The following is a 20,632-nucleotide window of genomic DNA, read 5'->3' on the forward strand; positions in this document are numbered from 1 at the left end:
CTCAGGTCAAGGGGAAGGCACCTGTAAGGGTCAAGGCTGTGGGTTTATGGGCTCTGGTTCTGTGGGATTCAGCCCTGGAGCTTCCTGTCCACCAACCTCAGGTTCAGTGGGCTCAGTATCATGCTCAAAGCCAGGAACCTAGTCCACCACCTCAGCCACTAGCCCTATTGCCTCTTTGATATCTTGGTCATTGACTCTGGGATTGTGACAGGTAGCATTGCTGTGAGGATGGGGAGAAGAGTGCCGTTCTGCTGTTCTCCCACCATCCTCCTTTTTCATTTGCTAATGCATGTTGCTGCAAAGGAGTTGTGTGATGGGAGTAGCAGGGAGCCACCAGAACACTCAAAACATAAATTCACAATGAAGTGACTGGCAGATAGGAGCTATGTTGTGGGTTCTAACATCACACACACAAAGCACTGTACCCAGCAAGAGCCTACAACACTTCTTTAGAGGCAAGTTTTACACACAGTAGCAATTAATGGTCCATTTGAAGGAACTCTTACAACATATGACATCCCTGAGGGACAACGTGTGGGCTGTGCACAGCAAATGAGAAGGCAATGTACATGTTTTAGGAAGAACATAAAAATCATGTGTGCGCACAAAGTTCCTTAAAATGAATGGAATGCATGAACATAGCTGCCCTAACTCAACACAAGGCCCACTGGAATCTTCTCCCTTTGTTCAAGGCCCGTTAGCTATTCCCACCAGTGGACCCCTTAAGTTTCCAATTCCCTTTATCTCTAGAGGGTGCACTCTCCAAAACATCCTTTAGGTGGACATGTCTTTTAAGAGTGCTGCCATGCATCCTGTGGCCTGTATATCAAGTTTTTAATAATTGCATTGTAGCCTAGGTTGAGAGGGCCTTACAGGGATAGGAGATGGGACAACGGTTTTTAAATATATGCCATAAATAATACAAAAGAAGCCTTGCTTGCTAGTTGGGGGGGGGGCACCACAAATGGATACCACCTCTTCTCCCAGGGCTACCTCCTCTTCCAGAGCTGGGAAGCGAATTCAGGGGTTCTTGTCTCCATCCTAACCATGTACTATCAGAGCTTAAAATGAGCCACAGCCCACTGATATTTTCAACACCAATTATGCAGTCGAAATGAAAAAGCATGCTGTAAATACAGGGTATTACTTAGTAACTATCAGACTGCACACAAAAGGTTAAGGCAGAGGTTTTCAACGTTTTTGAGTCCACGGCTCCCTTAACTAACTACATTTTTTCTGTGGCATCCCTGTGGGGCTCAGGAGCCCAGTTCTGTCACTCCTTGCCTGCAGAGCTGGCAGTCTCTCACCCTTTTTTGAACACCCTCCCTTGAGTGTTCCCTCAGCCTCCTCTCCTCTCCCCTCTCTTTGGGAGTCCTCTAGCTGCCATCCCTGGTCTCTGAGCTGTGCCCCCTGCTCCAAAGAGAGGTGCCTCCCATAGCTTATAGCCAGGGCTGCTGCAATATACAGCTGTGCAAGCCTTTGGGAGGCAATCTGAGAAGGGAGGGAAGGAAAGGGGGTCAGAGGCCAGTGTTGCCTGCAGCACCCCTGACCATCATTCAAGGCACCCCAGGGTCCCACGGCACACTGGTTGAAAACCACTGGGTTAAGGAAAAGGGCACACACAGCCAAAGAAGACTTTGATCATATGGATAGTGAAAATCATTGGGAAGGGGGAGGAATCTATTGAACTATTGTGGGAGCTGGAGTCCAAACACTGCTGGAGAGCCACAGGTTCACTATCCTTGCTCTGTATCTGTTTCTATGAGGCAGAAAGTGAAAGAGGCATCTTTAGGGCAGCCCCATTGGTCAATAAATTAAGGGTGGCAAACTGGGAGGGAGACAGATCTTGTGCAAGTACTCAATCTCCCAGGAAGTTCTCCTGAGCACGGCCCAGTGCTCATTTGCTTAAACAGGGCTTTAACCGGAGACTTCAGCAAGTCATTCTTCATTCTAATTAGAGGTGAGGCAGCAATTTGGATTTGGTGTTGCCCCAGCACATCTTGGACCAGCCCTTAATTCTGCCTACGAAGGACACCCTGGCTTGTGTTACTTTTGTCAGCTTTGTTCCCACATGGTAGGAGTTCATCCTGGTGCCTGTTCATCAGTCCTGTATGTGGGGAGAAGCTATAGTCCAGGAAAAGTGTTCAGTCCTTCGTACCACGACTTAAGTATTAGCACTGAGCCGGGCACCCTTGAGCCTTGGCACCAGTTGCTTCTCCTTCTGCCTCTTAATCCTGGCTCTGCTCTCTGCCATCCACAGGGCATCAGCTTTCATCCACCTGCCGGTTTCCCTGGCAACATACCATCCAATCACAGGATGCGCTTCCTCAGCCTTGCTAGTTGCCAGGTGGTTTGAGGAGCAGGAGGCTGTGCCAAGCCAATGCAGTATCAGTTGCTGTGCTTATGTGGGCATCCCTTGTTTGAAAAGGAGGAGAGTAGCAGTAGAGAGGAAAGCAACTGATTACGCCTCTTTTTATCATATATGTATATACTTAGTTGTCAGTTTGTTTTTGCCAAAAGCTGGCTGATGGGAAGCTGTTTGATTTCCTTATTCCTTTTTCAAGTGTTTTTCTCCACCGGCTGTTGGCTTGTGACTGATTGATGAAGAATCTCTCTGTCAGCCAGATCTGAAGGAAACAGTGCTGGGCAAAAGATTTTGTTCCTCCTTTATTTCTTCTAGCACAGGAACTGGGACTGGTTCCCCTGATACTGTTTCCTTTGGCCCTGGGAGTTCAAGGGAAGCAAAAACACCCACACATAAAGCTTTCACCAAGGTTAAGTTGGAACACTTCAAATTCCTGTTTTTCTATAATAACTCCCCAGTCTCACCTCTCTAATTCCCTGTCTACTGCTTTGTCTCTCCCCATCCTTTCCAACTCCACAAAACCAAACACACTGCAGTCAGAATCAGTCTTTTGATTACTCTTTCATAGCCTGGTCAGCTTGTTTCATTCCTTAGAAGCAACATAAATTGCTGCAGCTAGATCTGTAGCCTACATTATTTTTAAAATTTGGGTGGTGTGATCAACTAGGTAGCCCCATTGAAATTAATGAACATGGCCAAGCTTGGTCTATGAATGCCAGTAGAGCTACTCTGAGTAAAACCTAGTTGAATTTCTGATTCACAAAGAGGTTGCAACCCAGTTCACAGACCTATATGACAATTACTTTGTCATATTAAGCAAACTGCAAAATTACCACACAGCAGTATAATGGTTCAGATCAAAACCTCAGTCACATAATTCCTTCACTCACTCACTGTAGGATCCCCACAGCATAAACACAGAAATCCCTGGCTCAGCTACATAAATCAGTCTGCATCACAGTTGGTATACTTGATAACATAGAATAAAATTAATGAAATGGGAGGACCCCAATTCACCATTTAGCATAAGCATAGCCATCTTGTAACCTCTAGCCCAGTGTTTCCCAACCTTTTTTGGGCAAAGGCACACTTGTTTGATGAAAAAAATCTCGAGGCACACCACCATTACAGCCCCGTGACGTCAGCGTGCAGCGTCACGCCGGGAGGGACGCACGAAAGTGTAAGTTTCAATTTTTTCCCCTCCCCCTTGCCGGGGAACCTCCAAGCTTTGGGGGTGGGGGGGAGGAGGCAGCAAAGCGAGGCAGGAAGGAGAGCGCGGCTTGGCTGGGTGAGCTTTGGCAGGGAATGAGAGCCGCGAGGCGGGCGCTGCGGACGGAGGCGCTGCCCGCCGAGCTCGCAGGCAGCCAGGCAGGCAGACGGCGAGAGCCCCGCGCTGGGCGGCCTCTCCTCGCTGCCGCCGCCCGGCCTCTCGCCGCCCGACTCGCCCGCCTCCCTCCTGGCAACATCTCGCGGCACACCAGGCAACATCTCGCGGCACACTAGTGTGCCGCGGAACAGTGGTTGGGAAACACTGCTCTAGCCAATCCACGTTGCACCAGACTTTTTCTATGGCCCACAGCACCCCATTTTTGCAGACCTTCATTTCTAAACAAGTAACCCAAAGAGAACCTTTAACCTGCTTACTATGGTAAAATCCTATGCTTTTTGTGGATAAAATAATGTTTTGCACACCCAAGTCCCTGAGTGGTGAGAGGTTTCAAGGGTACTAGCACATACTTTAGGTTTGGTTCCCTTGATGGAGACAGATAGTGCCTCTGTGCTGTATGATCTTGCTTCCATAGACAAATAGTCTATGCAGAAGATAGAAAACTCATAGCATTAACACTCCCAACAGATCCTCCTCCCCGATTAAGTAGATACTTAACAGATGCAGCTGGGGTTATTTACTCAGTAAAGAAACTAGTTTGACCATTTCAGCAGCCTTCCTGTTTCTACAGAATTTGGTCCTAGTTATGAAGTCACAGGATTGAAGGGAACTCCCAAAGAACCCATTTGATCCAACCCCCAAACTTATTATTCCACTTTTCCTTCAAGAAGCTCAGGACAGTGTGCTTGGGGACTGTGCCATTCTACTCTAACAATTGCCCTGCGAGGTAGGTTCGGCAAAGAGAAAGGAGCGGCTGGTTGAGGCTCGCCCAGGAGACTCTGATCCTGTTCCCAGCGCTCTGACCATTACACCACACCAACTCTCCCTTTTGTGAAAAAGCAAAGGCAGCTCATTGTTGCTATCTCCCCGCAGTCTTAGGAGAAGAGGCCTGATCCAATCCAAAGCAGGGCCTAACTCTGAGCTGTTCTACTGCTCCCTAGGAGTTTAATCCCGAGGAGTTTTACCACTTACTGGAAGCTGCTGAGGACCATGCCAAAGAGGGACACCTGGTGAAGACCGATATCCCTCGCTACATCATCAGCCAGCTGGGACTTACCCGAGATCCCTTCCCAGGTAATTCAACAAAAAATCACCTGCAGGAAAGCAGGCTGCATTCCACGTATGTACCTGGGCCGCAGTACCTCCTGTGTTATGTGAACATATGTGTATGTGATTTCATGCATGTGCTAGCATGCTCATCTTGTAACCTCTGTGGCTATGTGGCAAGTGACCTGTCCTGTTAGCTGTGGAGTTTGGCTTTACATGGGTTCCAAGAAGCACAGGCTGTTCCGTCCCCCTTCCCCCTCGTGAGGGTTCTTCATTCGTGGGCCAATCACATTTCCTCTACGGTGTTCAGGGTGACCTCTTCATGTGCGTGTTTATTGTTTAGAATGATCTACTTGTTAAGCAGGACAGAAAAACACACCGAGGGTGTGATGTCACTGATGGGAGTGGGTGTCAGGACAGCTTCTAGCCTTGACATATTTCCAGCACAGTGGTACCTGTATCTTAACAAAGAGGTGAAACTCACCCAGGATTCCTTGGGGACAGAGCACCCCCTAAGAAAGGATAGATCATGGATAGACCGCGTCCCATTGGACAATTCCTTAGCTTACTGCTGGGATTTTTGTGGAGAACACAGGACTAGATGGACTTCAGTCTGATATAGAAAGGCACTTCGGATGACGATAAGATACATTCTTTGGTTCCCTTATTAATACAGATCAGTGAAGCCTTTGCCACTAAGAGATCCCAAGTATTGACCCTTGCTGTGTGAATCTGGACCTAGTTCACACACACATTAGCAGCCATTTATTTGTTCATATGATCATGTATCACAGATACGTGACACCTGGGGGGAAAGACCACATATGTGTGAATCTACATTATGACTGAAAGGATGTCTTTGTATGAACGTTTTTTGAAATACTGTTCACCGCCCTGGTATCTTATTTATTAAGTTGTCAGGTTAGAAAGTATGCTTGCTTTGGTATCAAGGTGGTCTGAACCACTGAGTCTCTTGGGCTTGGTGATCAGAAGGTCAGCAGTTCGAATCCATGTGACGGGGTGAGCCCCTGCTTTGTCCCAGCTCCTGCCAACCTAGCAGTTCGAAAGCACGCCAGTGCAAGTAGATAAATAGGTACCGCTGCGATGGGAAGGTAAAGAGCATTTCCATGCGCTCTGGCTTCCATCACAGTGTTCCGTTGCGCCAGAAGCAGTTTAGTCCTGCTGGCCACATGACCTGGAAAGCTGTCTGTGGACAAACGCAGGCTCCCTTGGCCTGAAAAGCAAGATCAATGCCACACCTCATAGTCGCCTTTGAGTGGACTTAACTGTCCAGGGATCCTTTACCTTTTACCTTTTACCTCCATCAATAAACTTCTTGATTTTGAAATCTTAAATTGGGCTGAACCAGCTAACGTTTGATGCCCTGATCTTATATGGCAGATTTCAATGGTCATTCAGGGTGTGCTTCTTGGTTTAGCTGTGTAAACTGAGGGGCAAAATGTCGTTATATACATGTGGAATTTCTTCTAATGAAAAAAACCCCAACCTAACACTTTTGCTATAGTCTCCAGGACTCCAAATCTATCTGCCTGTCTTTCTGTCTGTTATATTTATATCCCTCCTCTTCTCCAAGGAGCTGAAGGTGGTGTACACACCTCACTTCTCCCCACCCCCTTCCATTTTATCCTCACAACAACTCTGTGGGGTAGGTTAGGCTGAGAGACTGGGACTGGACCCAGGTCACCTAGTGAGCTTCATGGCTGAGTGGAGATTTGAACCCTGGTCTCCCATGTTCTAGTCTAAAACTGTAGCCATTATGCTACATTGGCTGTCCGAGCGGTGCAGGCCAAGGGCATGTTTAATGCTTTCCTCTCAGGCTGGTTTCCCAGTCACATTTGGCTCTTCTTAAGGGACGCGGGTGGCGCTGTGGGTTAAACCACAGAGAATAGGACTTGCCAATCAGAAGGTCAGCGGTTCGAATCCCCGCGATGGGGTGAGCTCCCGTTGCTCGGTCTCTGCTTCTGCCAACCTAGCAATTCGAAAGCACCTCACAGTGCAAGTAGATAAATAGGTACCACTCCAGCGGGAAGGTAAACGGTGCTTCCGTGCGTTGCTCTGGTTCGCCAGAAGCGGCTTAGTCATGCTGGTCACGTGACCCTGAAGCTGTACACCGTCTCCCTCAGCCAATAAAGCGAGATGAGCGCTGCAACCCCAGAGTCGGCCATGACTGGATCTAATGGTCAGGGGTCCCTTTACCTTAAGCTGCTTCATTCCCATGGGAGAAAGTTGTACAGACCTGTTCCCAATTGTTTGACCCAGGGACAGGGTTGGTAGTTGCTCAAGGTGAGTCTGTGTGGTGTCAAAGTGCTGACACCCAGGTAAGCCAAACCAAGTTCACGTGCCGACGTTGGAGAGTCAAGTGGTCTCCAAGGCACCAGATGACGGAGAGATTGCAATTTGGCATAAACTATCTGTATCTGTGTGTGTTAAATGGGCATGGGCATGCATTTGTGTGAGCAGATAGCACAGCTGACGTTGTATTCCAGTGTGAATGTAAGTATATGCGAACCCGCATACCCGCAGGTGTTTGTGTATCTGTTCCCAAGGTGTGTGCTAAGGTGCATGCAAGCATATTCGCCTGTGATTTGTCTTAGCGAGCGCATGCTTCCGTCTCCTGATTTGTCACCTTGACATGTGTATCTCTCCATCACACACATACCCCCACGCGTGTGTGCATGTACGTACCACAAGGCATGTGCATTGGCGTATATGCATGGCTGTATGCACATGTCTAGGTTTCACCCTCTCTGTGCTTTCATGAATGACAATGGGGTTGCTAAAGCCTTGTTCCCTTGGCTCTCCCTTTGGCTCTTTCCAAACCCTGTTCTCGTCAGATGTGCTGTATGTGGAGGAGCATGATAGCGGAGGATCGAACACACCTGAGACAGAGGAGTTCACAGAGGTCAGTACACGGGGGCACCAGCCGCACCCCAGCTCTGTGCTGTCTATCCCAACTCTTCACACATAGACACAACTCTCTCTCTGTCTCTCTTTGTCTCTCTCTCTCTCTCTGTCACTCTCTCTCTCTCGCTTCATACCGCTGCTCAGTGTTTCTGCCACTACATCCACATCGCAAGCTTGATCCTGGGGAAAGAGGGAAAAGCAAAGCTCCTGCACCTACCTGACTTCAGGCAGCCGCCCCATTTGGTGGGCTGTTGTGCAGGAAAACAAACTTAAAGGAAATCTGGCTACTCACTTGGGTTCATGCAACTAAAGCCCTCCATTTATCATTGGGCGTTCGGTCTCTACTGGCAGCAGCTGGAAATCAGGCCAAAACCGTGGTTCCCAACATGGGCACACGCCCCGGGGGGGGGCAATTTGATTTTTAAGGGGAGCAATTTGAGAATGAGTTATTAAGAGTTAATGGCCACTCCTCCATGTGAATAGGAGTTCACTTTTTGAATAATAAGAATTACATGTCACGGGAGGGGGGTGGATCAAGATTTTAGAGATGCCTAGGTGGGGCATGGCCAAAAAAAAGTTAGGAACCATTAGGCTATAGCCAGAACGTGTTGCCTGGATGCAATTAATTTACACACCTTTGTTATGTAAGTAAGCAGCCCCCCCCCAACCATGAGCAGCCTCAGGACTGTAGGGGGCGAGGAGATGAAGTTTTCCATCCCTACGTAAAGGTGATATTTGCAATTTCGGGGGAAAGTCCAAAGTAGGTTTCCCAATGGATAACTTTTGGCAGGTCAGAATTTGTCAGTGGCAGAGTGACACTTCCTTTCTATTCCCATAGCTGTTCTCCCCACCCCAAATCCAAAGTCCTTCTGGGCTAATAGAACTTTGGGACAGGGACTGGGGCATAAACATAATAAACAGACTCATCACCTCGCTTTAATGTTTGATCTTTTACCGTGTTTTTAATGTTCCGTTGGGAGTCGCCCAGAGTGGCTGGGGAAACCCAGCCAGATGGACGGGGTATAAATAAATAAATTATTATTATTATTATCACTGTCAAAACAAAAGGCCACCTTTAATTAATTTATTTTTTTAAAAAACATGACCATGCGCTGGGACCTGTACAGTGAAATCAATGTGCTTGGAGCCCCACCTGATAATCAACCCAAGCTTTAGTTGACGGCTTAAAACTTGCAGCTCAAGTTATGAATTTCGCGTGTTAGATGGCTCCCTGGGAGTTGTGGAAGCAGCTGACTTCCTTGCACCCTGACTTGGGTAGAGGTAGCAGCAGCGCCAAGGATGACAACCCAAGCAGCAATTCTAGGGGTGTCAGAGGCAGAGGATGATAGGGTGCAGTTCTTGGATTTGTGGCACACTGGTTTTGGACCAGCAATACAGTCAAACCTCGGCTCCCAAACATCTCCGTTTTGGAACGTTTCGGCTCCCAAACGCCGAAAACCAGGAAGTAAATGCTCTGGTTTTAAATGTTTTTCGGAAGCTGAACACCCGACGAGGCTTCTGCTTGAGTGCAGGCAGCTCCTGCAACCAGTCAGAAGCCACGCCTCAGTTGTTATTTCGGAAGCTGAACGGGCTTCCGGAATGGATTACGTTTGACAACTGAGGTTTGACTGTGTATCTGTGGCAGCCACGCACAGTAGTAGCATAGCAATTGTTCAAGAAAAGGGAAAGAGGCAGATAAATTGGGGGAAAACCACAATAGGGGGTGGGATGAGAAACGGTGTGGTAGAAGTTGGAGAAAATGCATGAAGTTCCCATTTGCCTCCTCCACTCTTACGAAAGAGAAGTCCAGGCAGGCATATGAGGAGGAAAGAGAAGGAAGGTTCACATGGGAGAACTGGGAGACAAGTGGAAGAGAGGCACAGAATATGGGTGGATGAGGTGGGAGGGAAAAGAAGCCCAGATGGTGTTGGAAGCAGCCAAGAAGAAGGTTTAGGAGGAATGTGATTAGTGGGTGAGAGGAAAAGAGAAGGCATGGGTGACTGACAAGAAGCATCATGGGCAAATGGAAGAGAGGAGGCTTGTGTGAGAATGCCGGGAAGGGAAGCAGGTAGAAAGTACAGGGAAGGAAAATGAGCTTCTTAAAATATACAGTGTGAGGTGGTCCTAAGTCCTCCTGGTCCAAGCCTAGGAACTGCTTTATCCACCACCACCCTCTGCCTTATCAGAGTCTGTCAGGGTACAGGGATGGCATTCATGTCTCTCATTTTGACAGCAAAGGGGGCGTAGGGAGGCGTGTCTTAGTCCTTATCCCACACTTAAGGAAGCCCGCCTTCTCTTCCCTCTTGGCGATCCCCCAAATCTTGAGCACGGAAACGTCTCAGACATACGGCTAAGATTCATTGGGTGCTATTTGGGCTGCGGGGTTAAACTGGTAGGGGGGTTGGGTTTTCCACCACTGATGTTATGTGTTGGCTTATTGAATTTGAATGGTGTGTTTTACATTTGGTTTTTTGATATGTTGCGAAAAAAGATGCTAAAGTAGAACTAAGTATAAAACTGCAGCACCGAAGCCTACAGAAGCATGACATGGTTGTTTGCCACAGACGTAGGAAACTGAGGCGATGGCCCTCTTGCCTTCATTCATCCATTCTTCTCAGAGTGTGTGCTGCATTTTTATTTGGGAAAAGAGCACATGATGCAGTGGTGTGGGGTAGCCAAAACAATTACGTCCAAACATGCTGGTAAACAGAAAATCTTAGAATCATAGAATTGTAGAATGGGATGGGGTCACCTAGTCCAACCCCCAGCAATGTAGGAATCTCAACTAGAGCATCCCTGGCAAAATGGCTATCCAATCTCTGCTTAAAAACCGGAGTGAGAACAGCTGTTGGAACAGATAGTTCTTCCTGGTGTTATGTCAGCCTCTCCTTTCTTGTAACTCGAAGCCATTGGTTCGAGTCCTATCTTCCAGAGCAGGAGAAAACTAGCTTTCCCCGCCCATCTTCCATGTGACAGCCCTTGAGATATTTGAAGATTGCTATCATATCTCCTCTCAGTCTCCTCTTTTCCATACCCAACTTCCTCAACTGTCTATCATAAGAAGCGGTATGCAGTGGAATATATGACCAGCCACTCAGGTCTCAGGAAAGGAAGTACTCTGTGTGTGTGTGTGTGTGTGTGAGAGAGAGAGAGAGAGAGAGAGAGAGAGAGAGAGAGAGAGAGAGGGAGGGAGGGAGGGAGAGAGAGAGAGAGAGAGAGAGAGAGAGAGAGAGAGAGAGTGTGTGTGTGAGAGAGAGAGAGAGAGAGCGTGAGAGAGTGTGTGTGAGAAACAGAGTGTGAGTGAGAGTTTGTGTCTGTGTGTGTGTGTGTGAGAGAGAGAGAGAGAGAGAGACAGAGAGAGAGAGAGAGAGAGAGAGAGAGAGAGAGAGAGAGAGAGAGAGAGAGAGAGTCATAGAAGCTACAGAGCTTTCTCAAACAGCTGGAAAGGCAGGAAGCCCCACTGCTGGGATAGAGCCTGCCTTGGTCTGAGAATCAGAGAAAGTGATGGTGTGGTGCCTGCAGCAGCCTATCACCCTCCCATTGGGGCACCTTAGCCGTCTAGCATGGTGACCAGTCTGGTTGGACAGAAAGGTGACAAGCACAACTCCTTCCTAAACTCCAGTTGACCTCAGTTAAAGCTCAACAGCGTGGGGGACCCAGAAGCAGCCCTTCTTGTGGAAGAATAAATATTCCATTCAGTAGAATGAATCCAGTTGCAGGCGACACTGGCGCCATCTCCAGCAAGCCCCAGGGGCCTGGGCACCCACAAAATTTTTGCTGATGGTGCCTGGCCTCTGTCGCCTGCCTCTGGGTATCACCCAATGCTGCCACGGCACACGCGGGCCCTGATCCAGTCACTCCCACAGTGCTGGAGCTGCTCCATCGTGATGACACGACATGACATCATCACATCACCACGTCATTATGCTGCAACTCAGTGTGCACCAATGTTGGGGACCTGCAGTGGGGGGGGGGGCAAGTCAGCGCCCCTGTCAGGGGAGATCCCTTTCTAGGTTTTGTGTCACAAAGGTTGTTAGAACAGTATGCGTTTATTAAGAGGAAAATAGAATGTGATCGCATGCACCCCAAAAAAATTGCTATGCGGGCTCCTTTTTTGAATAGAAAATAAAATTATTTATTTAGTAAAGATAAAGGGTGGGGATAGAGAAGAGGGAGAGAGATTTGGAGGCTTCCACCTCCTTCATACTAGGTGGAAAAAGAGCCCAGCATGGTTCCCTCTTAGCTCCCCGCCCAGTTGATCTGCAATAGATAGAAATAAAAATAAATCTGTTGTGATTACAAAAAGGAACTGAAAACATGTGGAATCTCTTCTCCTTTTTGCTCTTACTGACTAACCTTTCATTTGTGTGACCCAGGCTTGAGGGGGTTGGCTTCTTGAATAACAGAAGATACTCCACCAGAGTAACGCCTTATTATTAGGCATCTGAGTCAGTGGGTGGCTCTGCCAGCAAGGTTCATCATTAAATCCATAGTGCCGTTGCATAGCCAGGGATTGCCCTGTCTTACGTTTGTGCTTTTGGCTCTGTTTTTTTCCTGTCTTCTGCATCTATAAATGAAACTAAATGGGCTATGCCTGTTCAGTTTCAGAGTGGCTCTCTACCAGTTTTCTGGTACCAGTGTTAACTGCGTTCACAATCTGTCATACTCCATACACAACTGCACTCCTAACCAGTGGCGTGCGGTCAGTGGACTAGGCTAGTTCCCTAAATGTTCCGGGTAAATTAGAGTATCAATTGTATTAAAGACTGGTGCCTCCTTCCCAAAACTCGGGAAACTTCTCCCTGTCTTAGAGAGGGAGGTGTGCTGCTCCAACTGGGTCCATGAGACCTTCTGCCACCTTCCCAAAGTCCACCCAGCTTTCGGAAGGAGGCACAATGCTCAGCACGCAACGTCACAACATAGCGATGTCACACTCGCAACAGCGGCACCCCCCCCCCACAGTTGCCCTTGCAAGTTGGCGCCTCTGGCCCTAACTGTTCCCATACCAAAAACAATAATTCGCCGTACGGCACTGCTCCTAACCTTGGTAAAGAACGGGTCCTCAGTAGGGTTGTCTTCAGTTAGCGTGGCTGGATTTCATAGGAGCTTCTTATGCCCTCACACCCAATTTAATTACCATTACAGAGTCGTGGAACTACTCCAAAGCCAAAGAAGCCACCGGGAGAAGGAGACTTTGGAACAATTAAACTCATAAGCAACGGGGCATATGGGTGAGTGAGCTGACTCAGATCCCAAGCTCCTTGGATCTGCCTGCATGGAAGGGTCTGTCTCGCTTCTGGTTGGCTCCTTCAGCACCAAATCCGGCCTGGTTCAAAGGCTTACCTGGCCCAAAGGTGCTGTTCCGAAAGTGGAGGAGTAGGCTGTTTCAGCTGGTAGGAGTTGAAAGTATCACAGTGTTATGGTACGACCATCCATGTTGGGGAACCCATGTCCCTTGTTTCTTCATATGAGCATCATGGTGTAGGGGTGCAGGATCTCTGATATATAGAAGCATCTGAACCAGGCTTGGAAGTTCAGGAGATATCCCGGGGGGGGGGGGGGAGAGAGGAATCACAGTGGTACCTCTGGTTGCAAATGGGATCCGTTCCGCAGCTCCATTCACATCTTGAGTAGAACGCAACCCGCATCTGCAGGATTCGCTGCTTCTGCGCATGCGCGAGCGGCAAAACCCAGAAGTAACGCATTCCATTACTTCTGGGTCGCCGTGGAGCATAACCTGAAAACGCTCAACCTGAAGCATATTTAACCCGAGGTATGACTGTATAAGGGTTTTTCAGCTACACAAAAAGGAGAATAATAATGGTAAATTCCCATCATAGTAAGGTGGTGTAGGGAACTGGATCAGTGTATTGATGCTGACAGGGAACCTTACTTGTATAGGAACAGCAGGGAGCCCCATTTAAGGCACGTCCATATTTGCCTAAAACCAGCTGTCACATATGATGTCAATTGTGGGATACCACCAAGAAGGCCCTGTGTTCTCGTGCTACTTGCCTCATACTGAGACAGCAGAGGCACCTGGAGGGAGGGTTCTGAAGAAGGCATCAAAGAGAAGGCAGGGCGATGCGGGAGCAGGGCGTTGTTCTTCAGGTCGCAATCCTCAGACAGCTTCCCACCCAAGGATGGCCCAAGATATTTTGCCACCTTAAGGGTTTGCAATGATGTGTAATGTTGATGCAGTGAACATATGAGCAGACCTAGGCCTCACTGTCCCCTCCCAAAAGCTCTGGGTAAAAGCTAGTTTACCAGCCCATTGTTTAAAGAGGAGAGAGAGTCTAGTATTTATAGAGTGAGGATCAAGATCCCTCAATACAGTGGTGCCTCGCAAGACGAAATTAATCCGTTCCGCGAGTCTCTTCGTCTTGCGGTTTTTTCGTCTTGCGAAGCACGGCTATTAACGGCTTAGCGGCTATTAGCGGCTTAGCGGCTATTAACGGCTTAGCGGCTATTAACGGCTTAGCGGCTTTAAGAAAAAGGAAACAAACTCGCAAGAACTCGCAAGACGTTTCGTCTTGCGAAGCAAGCCCATAGGGAAATTCGTCTTGCGGAACGACTCAAAAAACGGAAAACTCTTTCGTCTAGCGAGTTTTTTGTCTTGCGAGGCATTCGTCTTGCGGGGCACCACTGTACACCTACATTTTCTGCTGTGTTCTTGGAAAACACAGCTCCCAGAAGTGCTTTGTGGGTTGGGGCTGCCTCTCCCTGAGCACATCCCCTCTGCTTTCTCCACCTCCTCCTCTCACAGAGCTGTGTATCTGGTGCGGCACAAAGAGACCCGGCAGCGCTTTGCCATGAAGAAGATCAACAAGCAAAACCTCATCCTGCGCAACCAGATCCAGCAGGCCTTTGTGGAGCGCGACATTTTGACTTTTGCAGAAAACCCCTTTGTGGTCAGCATGTTCTGCTCTTTTGAGACCAAGCGCTACCTCTGCATGGTCATGGAATATGTCGAAGGTACACGGCCTCAGAACTCCTGAAGGGACTCAGATACCCCCTGGCCTCTCAGCATCACACAAGTCAGCTTTCAGGTTACATATGGAAATTAAATCCCATGTGTGAGCTTGCAGGAAACAACCCATTCTGAGAGCAGCAGCGGTTATCAGATACTCATGAGCCAACAACGTGCACATCCTTTGTTGTACAAATAATATCCAGTTATTATTATTATTTATTAAATTTATCTATTAAATTAAAAATATAGCTCAGAAGTTGAGAAAAGCATCTTTCCTGGCCATCCAAACTGATCTTATCCTTCTCAGTACATTAGCACCCAAGCTCCTCAACCAGTGGTTTCATTACTTTTAGTCAGGACAGTGATGTTACTGGAAGCCCTAAGATAATGCTGATGATACCTTTATTGTCAATGTACAACCTGTGTACAATGAAATTAACTGAGCCTATCTGCCCTCCACACAAACTCTTTTATTCAAAAAATCTCTTTTATTCAACTGTGTCTCTGGCTTCAAAGCAAGCTTGGATTGTAAGAGGTGGCAGAGTCCCTGTGTGCTTGGCAGGGGCTTCCAGCATCCTGTTAGCTTTTTCAGCAAGCAAGATTGGAAACACCTCTCTTTAAACCAGTCTCAGGTCGAAAGATCACCTAGGTCTTTTAATATTAAATACAGCATGAATGTAAGGCACAGGGAGCCAAGCCTTGTATCTGCCCTCCTACAGACTGTGCTGCTTAGCATTCCTAATGGCAAGACACTGGAGGACTGCAAGCTCCGATCAAGGGCAGGAACAGAGCAGTAGTCCTGCACTGTACGAAGAGAGTGGCCTGCTAGCTGCCTCCCTAACCACTTGGCCCTTTTCCCAGCAGGCGGGGACTGTGCCACACTGTTGAAGAACATAGGGGCACTGCCCGTGGAGATGGCCCGCATGTACTTTGCCGAGACCGTCCTCGCGCTGGAGTATCTGCACAACTATGGCATCGTCCACCGTGACCTAAAGCCCGACAAGTATGAAGCGGAGAGCCAGAGCCTCTCCTGGGCTGTGTTGCCGGGAGAAGAGCTTTGCTGACATTCCCTGGGTTCCTCTGCCAAAAGTGGGGGGGCGGGGGGGACAAGGTGTTTCTGTGATCTGAGCTCTCTTGACGGTTGCTTCTCCGGCTTTCTCCTCAGCCTGCTGATCACTTCCATGGGGCACATCAAGTTGACAGACTTCGGTCTCTCCAAGATGGGCCTGATGAGCCTCACCACCAACTTGTACGAGGGTCACATTGAGAAGGATGCCCGGGAGTTCCTGGACAAACAGGTGGGCACCCTGATGGAGTGTGTGAGAGGGGAGCGTTGTGGGTGGGTGAGGGGGCAGAATTTGAAACGTGTCATTGAAATTTTGTGGTATAACCCTGCCCTGTGGTGCAAATCAAGGCTGATCCAAGGGAGTTCTTCCTGCTCCTCTTAGATTGTGTTTACATACAAATGACAGAAGTAAGAGGACATTAATCTCAGTTAGTTATTGGCTATGGGGGTTTTCACTGCCGCCAGACCACTTGGTAAATATTTAGGGAGGTATGAGATAAGAGAGTACAAAAACCCCTTGCTGCTGGCTGGAAGCTCTCATCTGTTTGACTTGTTTTTAAGCCCCAGCATGGACTTTAAATCAGAACTTGTCAGTCAGCAGAACAAAGCCTTTCTTACCAAACAAGGCCTTCTGGTATTTTAGAAGGAAGACACGAGGCAGGACATGACAAATTGTCATTGTGTATGTGAGGGGGAAAGCTGTAGACTTAGGGTGTCTAACCTCCACCCCAGGGGCCTGGCAGAAGCTTTTCTGACCCCCAAGACCCCACAGGTGGTGGTGGTGGTGGTCAAAACAAAAATTATATACCCAGCTCTAGGATGGATAGAGAGGTCTGAAACCTTTCCACCCAGCCCAGGACTCTGAAAGGAATGCAGATCACCCCCTTCTCAGTTGTCTCAGCTAACATATGGATTTTCCCGGCCATTACTGGGATTTCATCCAATCTCTGTGCTGCTAGCTGAAGGATGGTTGGTGTATTGGCAGGTGTGTGGAACCCCTGAATACATTGCTCCCGAAGTGATCCTTCGCCAAGGCTATGGGAAGCCAGTGGACTGGTGGGCTATGGGCATCATCCTGTACGAGTTCCTGGTGGGCTGTGTGCCATTCTTTGGAGACACCCCTGAGGAGCTCTTTGGTCAGGTCATCACTGGTAAGTGAAGGGCAGGTGTGTTTGGGTCGCTGTGATCCAGCTATGAGCTCAACATTGTTACTTGCTGGCTTTGGAATTTCCTCCAGGCTTGGCTCAGTTGCTCCTGCTCAACCAGTGGTGTAGCGTGGGGGGTGCAGGGGGGGGCTGGCCGCACCGGGCGCAACATCTGGGGGTTAGGGTTAGGGGGCGCAAATCCACGGGTGAGGGGGCGCAAATCCATGGGTTAGGGGGCGCAAATTACTTGCCTTGCCCCGGGTGCTGACAACCCACGCTACGCCACTGTGCTCAACCAAGGTGAATGGAGGGGTCAGAGGAGGGTGCTGTTTGAGTTGGTGGGGAGAAAAACCTTAGGAGGGTATCATGAAACAGAGAGAAGCATTAAGGTGGAGCTTTGGGTTCAGAGGCTCTGTGAGCTGCTTTCCATGTTAGGAAGATACCTGGCATACGAGCCCATTTCCCAGTAACAATTAAACCTGTCACAATAATCTACACATTGAGGAGACCCTTCTAGCCCTCCCTAACCCACCCCATCAGCAGCCTTGTCCACCAAGAGCTTCTCTGTTCTTTCTGCTTTCAGATGACATCTTGTGGCCGGAAGGGGAGGAGGCCCTCCCAGCAGATGCTCAAGATCTCATCTCCTGCCTCCTGCAGACCAACCCTCTTCTCCGCCTGGGGGCAGGTAAGGACACTTGGTCAGGGTGCAGGGCAGTTAATTAGGTGGGGCTTCAGTGTGATCCAATCCAGAAGGAGAGGAGGGGTAGTCCTGCCCCCAGATCTCTAGATCCTCTTTGCAACCTGGGACACCAAATTGTTGACCAGCTGTGGCCTTGGTGGGTCTGTGTCAATATTCCCTAAGTGCTCATGATGTTGCCCCTCCCTCCCCCCCCCACCACCTGGCAGCAGAATCACATGTTTCTAGGATAGAGCACCTCTTACCATGTCCAGTTTGATTGGTGGTGTTGTCCAGCAGAGGGCAGCAAGACTTTGGTCTTTGCGTTTTGCAGGTGGCGCTTACGAAGTGAAACAGCATGCATTTTTCAAAGATCTGGACTGGAACGGGCTTCTGAGGCAGAAAGCAGAATTCATCCCTCACCTGGAGTCTGAGGAAGACACCAGCTACTTTGACAGCAAGTGTTAACATTCTTCTTTCTTTTTCTCTCTCCCTTCCCAAATGTTTTCCTTTAACAAACAAGAGCAAGGCTGCTGGTCTGCATCACTTCCCACTGTCCAGAAACACCTAATCCCGTATTGATCATGTTAATAAGGGCCTTCTCCTTCCTTCTTCCATACCAGAGAGGCGTCAGTGGGGGATTTCCGTTGCAAATATCAGCTTCAGAGGAAACATTTTCACCAGGGCTACCACAGGGGAGAATAGGGCCATAGCTCACTGGCAGAGTAATGCCTGCAAGCAGAAGGTCCTAAATTCAGTCGCTGGCACTTCTAGCTGGGACTAGGAGAGACCCCTGCCTGGAACTCTGGGAGAACTGCTGTCACTCAGTGTAGACAGTGTGGAACATTATGAACCAGTGGTTGCCTCTGTAGGAGGAGGCAATGTTCCAGTGAAAGAGTCACACCGCTGCAGCTGCTATTGTATTTTTTTAAAAATGCAATATTTGACAAATGTCAAACAGTGTCAGGATGCTGTCAGCGGCTCCTGGCTGGCTGCCCAGGAAAGTATAAAGACAAGGAAAAGTTTCTTACCTTCCTTTTTTATTTCAATATTACAGAGAGAGGCTATTGAACCCAGCCTCTTGGATAATGGCGTTGTCCTGAGTGAATCCACACACACACACACACACACACGTCTCTCCCTCTTCCTCATTCATCATTCTCATTGTCTCCTCTACGGGTCCTGCTATGTGTCTTTGAGCTCTTAGCTCTCCTACTTTAAAGGCTCACCGGGTTCTGGGAGATGGGGAGTCTGGAATGCTTTCTAAAGACACCGTGTCAGCCAGCTGCTGTTCTGGTCCTGCCTCCTCCTCTCTCATTATTTCCTAACTTTTCCCCTCATCTGCCTCTGAGCTGTGACCTCCCTCAAACACCTGTTGTCAATCTATACTGTCTTCCTCTTCCTCCTCCCTGGAAAGGTCAGGCTGGGGAGGCGGTCTACCCAGACCCTGACAAACAAATGCTTAAAACGTAATGCGCTAAATGCTAAGGTGCATCTGATGTCCTGTTTGGTTCACACGGCCAAGATCAGAGCTAAGCCTCTGCCTGCTCTGGGCTTGAAATCTTTATCATCCATGCCATACAACTGTAGGTGATTGACAGGTAGGTGACCCCTCACCCACCTGTCAAAAATGGTCCAGGGAGGGTGGATTCTGGATCTGATCCTCAGGTTGAAAAGGATTCCCCATCTGCTCTTATGTGACAATGGCAGCATAATTCTGGGAGGTGATGGGGACATTCTAGGGTTCTCATTTCTTTTTAATTACATGGGTATGCTCCTCATCTTTGGGGTGGGGGTGCAAAGGGAGAGGCTACTTGTCCTGGTGGGGCTTTGTTTCTGTTTTTCCAAGCTTCCTTCCTGTTCAGGGTGAGATGTTCCACTTGGGTGCAGGAATGAAGCTGCCTCTGTGATGTCTCTCTTTCTCTAGCCATTTGGGGCCAGGCTTAGAGGGAATGTGGGCAGCTCAACAGCAGTCCTGCTGCCCAGGTCTCCCGCAGCTCCCATGAGACAGTTTTCCTCTTTCCAGCTCGCTCCGATCGTTACCACCACATTAACTCATATGATGAAGATGACACGACTGAAGATGAACCTGTGGAAATAAGGCAGTTTTCATCTTGCTCCCCTAGGTTCAGCAAGGTGAGAGTCCTCACTGACTGCATTTAATTTGAATTGTTGCTGTTGTTTAAACACTGGTGCTGTGGTTATAGAGGGTGCGCTCAGAAGCCCAGAGTTTAAATCTCACCTCAGCCTCAAGGTCACAAGTGTCCCTAACCACTTCCCTCTCTGTCGCCTCTCTTTCTTTCTGCAAATAAACGAGGATATTTTTACTGGCCTACTTGGCATGGTTGCTGTAAGGATTACTAAGATAATGTGTGTGAAATGCTATAAATACTTTTAATTGCTCTATGAAGTGCTGCTGTTGTCTTCTTCATTCTTCTCCTTACCATCAGCCAAACACATTAGCAAAATGTGTTTGGGAGCACAGTGCAATGAGGAGTCAGGATTTGAATGGTGTATGTTGGGGGTGGGTAGCCAATAAATGTATTGGCTGTCTTCATAGCGCATCTCTATAGGGAGGCAATACAGTAGGAGATTGTCAGCAGCAGCACAGCCCTATGCAGACTTACTCACTTAAGTGTGCAGAACTATGGTTTCCAAGTTGTGTGTTTGTTGAGCTAACATGTGGGTGTGGGTAGGTGGCTGGGTATTTTCAGGCGAAGATTGGCAGGAAGAAGGGATGCCTGAAGTCTCCCGCATGGGCCAGATCTGCACACTCAGAGCTTTCTAAGACTGTTCCCAGCACCCCTGGTATAGGATCTGAAACCAGCAGTAACCCTCACTGATGGAAAACATATACAGTGGTACCTCTGGTTACGAACTTAATTCATTCTGGAGGTTCATTCTTAACCTGAAACTGTTCTTGACCTGAGGTACCACTTTTGCTAATGGGGCCTCCCACTGCCGCACAATTTCTGTTCTCATCCTGAGGTAAAGTTCTTAACCCGATGTACAACATCTGGGTTAGCGGAGTCTGTAACCCGAGGTGAG

At 48.6% G+C, this 20,632-nt stretch overlaps 1 protein-coding gene across 5 annotated transcripts in view; it reads left to right on the top strand.

Annotated features, from left to right (window-relative positions):
* Positions 1 to 20,632, top strand: part of MAST1 (microtubule associated serine/threonine kinase 1) — a 93,381-nt gene that overhangs the window by 61,240 nt on the left and 11,509 nt on the right. For all 5 annotated transcript variants that reach the window (XM_081175671.1, XM_081175673.1, XM_081175670.1 and 2 more), the window contains 10 exons: positions 4,694 to 4,826; positions 7,655 to 7,722; positions 12,870 to 12,955; positions 14,491 to 14,699; positions 15,562 to 15,700; positions 15,863 to 15,995; positions 16,749 to 16,914; positions 17,492 to 17,593; positions 17,919 to 18,041; positions 19,611 to 19,720. In XM_081175671.1, coding sequence (XP_081031797.1) covers positions 4,694 to 4,826; positions 7,655 to 7,722; positions 12,870 to 12,955; positions 14,491 to 14,699; positions 15,562 to 15,700; positions 15,863 to 15,995; positions 16,749 to 16,914; positions 17,492 to 17,593; positions 17,919 to 18,041; positions 19,611 to 19,720 — 1,269 coding nt within the window. The remainder of the gene's footprint in view (positions 1 to 4,693; positions 4,827 to 7,654; positions 7,723 to 12,869; positions 12,956 to 14,490; positions 14,700 to 15,561; positions 15,701 to 15,862; positions 15,996 to 16,748; positions 16,915 to 17,491; positions 17,594 to 17,918; positions 18,042 to 19,610; positions 19,721 to 20,632) is intronic.

This window comes from Podarcis bocagei (assembly GCF_964188305.1).
Source record: "Podarcis bocagei genome assembly, chromosome: 17".
In the NCBI taxonomy this organism is placed as follows: Eukaryota; Metazoa; Chordata; class Lepidosauria; order Squamata; family Lacertidae; genus Podarcis; species Podarcis bocagei.